Genomic DNA, 5,162 nt, shown 5'->3' with positions numbered 1-5,162 from the left:
TTGTACATATAAATTATACTTTCCTTTCTGTGTGCTCTGTTATTTTGGCTGAGGGAGTTCTTGGGTGGGAAAGGGATAAAAAATTATTGCTTTCTGCCATTTCGTATCATCTGTCTTTTTCTCCCCCGCCCCCACCTTTTTTAACTTGTGACTTTCCTTTACCTCATTTTTGTCTCTGAATCATTCACTAAAACTGGACCCTTTTTCCAACGTCAGCTGTGTGATGAGCTCAGTGTAGAGGAGGGTGAGCAGGATCCCTGTGTGGCTTTGTGGCTTCAATGGAGTATAGAGAGGGAGCAGGCTTCCTTGACAGAGGTACAGTGGGAGGAGTGCCTGACAAGGAGTCAAAATTGCCTTCAAGTCCTTTAATGCTTAGTTCCCGTAAGAGTCAGTAGAGGTCACTACAGCTCCATAGGTTCAATTTCATATGAAGTACAGGTACTTTTGTTATTGTTGTTGTTTTTAAGGGTTAGGGGTCAGACCTGCAATAGTGCCAGAGATGTGAACTGCTAAGACACTACCTTGGCATGTATTGTTCACTAACAGAAGCTTTCAGAAGCTGAGCAAGGCCAAACCCTTTATTCCTAAGGCTATTTCAAAAAATAAGAGATATGCAACAAACATTTATTGAATATCTACTGTACATGAACACTGTGTTTGGCCCTGGAGATAAAAGTCACAAGTTAGTCAAGGCTCCCATGTAGCTTCTACTTAGTAGAGTACACTCAGAAAATAAAAGGAAAAAGCCATTATGTTACAAAGGATGGGGAAAAACAGCGCTCAAAAAAGGAACATTTAAACAGAGTTAAGAAAAGGAAAATGCCAAATACATGTTTAGTTGGGTGTAGTGTGCATGCCTTTAATCCCTGCAGTTCAGGAGGCTGAAACAAGAGTATCACAAGTTCAAGGCCACCCTTGGCAACTTGGCAAGACAGTCTCAAAATCAAAAAATTTTTAAAAGCCAAGCACAGTGGCACAAACCTGTAATCTCAGCTGCTGGAGAGGCTGAGGCAGGAGGATTCCTAAGTTGAGGCCCTAAACAACTTAGCAAGATCCTGTCAGAATATAAAGGGCTGGGGATGTAACTCAGAGGTAAAGTACCTTGGGTTCAATCCCCAATTCTGCAAAACAAGCAAAATAAATCCAGGAACATGGAGACTTATCCAGGTGTAGAGCATTCCTGTAATTCCAGTGACTCGGGAGGCTGAGGAGGCCAGCCTCAGCAATTTAGTGAGACCCTGCCTCAACATATTAAAAAGGGGGGGGGTGGCTGGAGATGTACCTCAAAGGTAGAGTGCCTGGTTCAATCCCTAGTAGCACACAAAAAGTTTCTAGTCTAAAAATAAATGCATACTTTCACAACTTGTCAATAATAATAAAGCTTAGAGACAAAGCTAAACCAGGATCCATACTTGTCACTTTTTTGAGGTGGAGTAGATGGCGTTTGCCATCCTTCAGTCTCAACCTCTTTCAGTCTCAGCCTCTGAGTAGCTGGGATTACAGGTACGAACCACCACACCCAGCTTAAATTCACATTTTTAACTCAGAAAAAATGTAATACAATAACTTCTTCAGCAATAGAATGATATTTAGACCTTTCAATAAGATAGTATATGGATTGTGTTTTAAATCATCTGTCCACAGAAGATATCTTAGAGTGTCTAGGATCTTGACCAATACTTCTTAAACTTTTCATGCACACAGATCACACAGAATCAGAATCTAATTCAGTAAATTTGGGATCTTGAGATTCTACACTTCCAACAAGCTCCACACTGACACCAACACTGTCGATCCTTGACCATGACTCTACTCTTAAGATATTTATAGGTATGTAATAAAATAGCATTCACAGCATGCAATAGGCAAGGTTTTCATTACAGGACACAAGTTTAAAATTATAAAAGCACCTTTTTCAGTAGTGCCAGGGTGTCCCTGTGACTAAAAAATACAGATAATATAAAAAGTTTATATTTTGATGATGTTACCAAATGACTCTCCTTTCGTCTTCTTAAAAATAAAAGGTTTTTAGTTGTAGATGGACACAATATCTTTATTTTTATATGGTCCTAAGGATCGAACCCAGGGCCTCACGCGTGCGAGCCAAGCGCTCTACTACTGAGCTACCCTTGATAAACCCTAATTGTCTCATATGATGTGCTCTGGCCCGTCGAATACCTGCCCTAGCAGACTGAAGAGAGGTTGTGAAATGAAGCAAGGACTTAATCATAGGCGGGGAGGCATCTCAGTAATTTCTGGAACAGAACTAGGAGTAGGGAGACAACAGGCATACCAACATCCTTACATGCCAGAGAAGTGAAATTAACATGCCATGAAAATTAGCCTCTTTCTCATTCCATCTTTTTAAAATATTCAAACCATTGACAACTGCTAAAATGGGACCTGTTGCTCCCACACACCACAGCGGCCCTGGACAAAAGCCAAAGCCACAGCTAAGAAAACAGTCTGTTTTCTTCCCACAGTAATGTAGGCTTTGTTTATATCATCCCTGGGCCTGAAAATGTAATGCTGGCAATCAGTAGATGGGGGCGAGTTTGTCTAGGAGGCTCCCAGCTCAGCATCAACATCTCCCAGGGCGTTTCCTTCTGCCCTGGCTCAACTCCATCACGTGCCAATACCGGGATCGGAGGGGGTAGTCTTGACATCAGTCCCCTGTACTAAAGCACGCCTGAGGCTGCAGCTCCCACTTTTCTTCTGCCATAGCTTCCGTTACTCGGTTACATCGTGCAGCAGGTCACGTGGGCAATGTCCTTGATCTCTGGACAGTAGAGCACTATGAGAAAGAAGATTTAGTAGCAGAAGGAAGCAACCGAACCCTAGCGTTCCCCCAGGATCTGCTCTCACCGTTGCTAGGCAGCGGACGCCGCCAGCGGCGCGCGGGCGCCAGGACCCTATCCCAGAGCCGCAGGAGAGCGCGCCACCCCGCGCTTCTAGGGCCCGCCCCCTCCTCGCACTCCTCTTCCTCGTCGTCTGCCTCTCCTTCGCCGCTTTCCTTGGCCAGGCTCCCCGCCTCATCTCGCTCGCGCGCAGCCCGCGCTTTTTCCTCCAGTCGTGACCACAGGCCTGGGTCCACAGCGACCTCTGTGACGCCGCCACGCGGAAGCGGGGAGGGCGCGCGGCAGAAAGGACACGTGATGACGCGGCGCAGGCGCACCACGCGAGCGGCCGCACCGCTGCCCTCGCCTCGCGCCGCCAGCTCGCGCAGGCAGGCGGTGCAGAGCGTGTGGCCGCAGCGGGCGCGCACCGTGCCAGGTAGGCGACGGGGCGCCCGGCTCTCGAGGTTGAAGGGCCGGTAGCAGATATTGCAGTCCAGCTCGCTTCGCTCGGGAAGAGAGGGCACCCTCACTAGGAGCTGCATCGTACCCGCCACAGATTTTAGGGTGCCGCTCACTCAGCCGTGGACAGAGCAAGCGAACCTTCTTGTGGCCCGGGTCCTGTCCTGGGGCCCGCGCCGCGGCCTCTCGTCTCTTTTAATAGTGAGGTTCTGCCCCCGAGGCGTCAGGTGGCTGTGTGGCCACTCCCTTCCGCGGCACGCGTGGGGGGCGGTGGAGGCGCGAGGCCCGGAATGCCAGCGTTGGCGGAATGCGGGAGGAGGGCCAGGAGGTGTCCGGATTATCCTGGGGGGCACACCTTGCATTGTCCCCTACACGAACTTCTTCACCTCCAGCACAATGCCAGCACTCTTTAACTATACTGTTTGCAAATCCCCAGGCCCCTTCTTGCACTCCTGCCTTCAGTCACTGGCACCAAAGGTCCCTCAGCCTTATTTTTAAGTTACTCACTCTTTCAAGAGTCTCCTCAAACAAATTTACTAAGCCAGTTATAGTGCCTGTTCTGCCAATCTGTAGTGGGCTCCTGGATATCTGCATGGATGCTACCCAGGGTCTCAGCCCTCAGCCCTCAAAGGACCTCCCTATGTTCTTGTTAAGACTGATTTCTCAAATTTCATCCTCCCCAAACTGTTCAACCCACTTCTCAGCCTAAGAGAGGGATCTAGATTCCAGGACCTTAAGACTTAGGAATGCTGGGAATCTGTACCCTCCAGAGTATCCAGGCTTGGACACCCACACAGTGTGATGGCTCTAGCAAAACAATCCAACATGACTTCTGACTCAGGAGTCTGACTTCCTCCCAGATAAACAGGACATGGTACTCACAACCTACATTCCTTCATTGTGTGGCACCCACACTCAGCTGCCTCCTCACACTGCTCTCTTGGACCTACCTCCCAGGTTCTCTTGGAGAGAGTAATAACTCAGCCTCTAAACAACTGGCTTGAGTACAAACCCTAACCTCCACCAGCATTTGCAGCACTTTGAGCAAGTAATCTCTCTGGGTCTTGATTTTCTCTTCTACAAAATGTGGATAACAATAGTGAGGACTGAAAAGTTTGTGTAAATAGGGGCTTAAAATGGTGCTTATTGCATAGTAAATACTAAGTATTAGCTATTTATTTATTTTTTGCCTTGAGGATTGAATCCAGGGACACTTTACCACGGAGCCCCATCCCCAGCCCTTTTTATATTTTTATTTTGAGATAGGGTCTTGCTCAGTTGATTAGGTCCTCACTAAGTTGCTGAGGCTGGCCTTGAACTTGTGATCCTCCTGCTTCAACCTCCCAAGTTGCTGGGATTACAGGCTATGCTACTGCACCTGACATTAGCTATTATTATTGTCATCCTGTGCTCCCTACCTAATTTCACTTCTCAGTACCAGATATTTTCAACATGCATCTTACATTTGGTTAATACAAGATAGGCTTCTTTCCACCCAGGGTATTTATGGTCTTATTACAATGTAGAGCTGGTTTTATTTTTTCATTAAGTTGTTTAAACCTAGAAGACAGTCTTGTGAGGAGGTATACCATTATTTTTAAGCAAACATTTCAGAACTTTGGAGTTTTTTTGTCTTCATGGTCACTTGGAACCTGTCTACTTATTCCATCTACTTATGCTATCATAATTCAAAACGTTTTGGAACTACCCTTTGAAAAGGTGTGCCTCGGGCTGGGGATGTGGCTCAAGCGGTAGCGCGCTCACCTGGCATGCGTGCGGCCCGGGTTCGATCCTCAGCACCACATACCAACAAAGATGTTGTGTCCGCCGAGAACTAAAAATAAATAAATAAATATTAAAAATTCT

At 47.0% G+C, this 5,162-nt stretch overlaps 1 protein-coding gene across 1 annotated transcript; it reads right to left on the bottom strand.

The window, feature by feature from the left end:
- Window positions 1-684: 684 nt before the first annotated feature.
- On the bottom strand, window positions 685-3,379 carry Rnf227 (ring finger protein 227). The gene is made up of 2 exons (XM_026390670.2): window positions 2,866-3,379; window positions 685-2,794 (listed from the first exon to the last, which is right to left on the bottom strand). Exons 1-2 carry the CDS (start codon window positions 3,377-3,379, stop codon window positions 2,739-2,741), a joined length of 570 nt encoding a protein of 189 aa, XP_026246455.1. The 3' UTR covers window positions 685-2,738.
- Between the last annotated feature and the right edge of the window lie 1,783 nt (window positions 3,380-5,162).

The sequence above is a fragment of the Urocitellus parryii genome, chromosome 7 (genome assembly GCF_045843805.1).
Source record: "Urocitellus parryii isolate mUroPar1 chromosome 7, mUroPar1.hap1, whole genome shotgun sequence".
In the NCBI taxonomy this organism is placed as follows: Eukaryota; Metazoa; Chordata; class Mammalia; order Rodentia; family Sciuridae; genus Urocitellus; species Urocitellus parryii.
The sequence above is the reverse complement of the archived record's forward strand: the minus strand, read 5'-3'. Positions and strand labels throughout refer to the sequence as shown.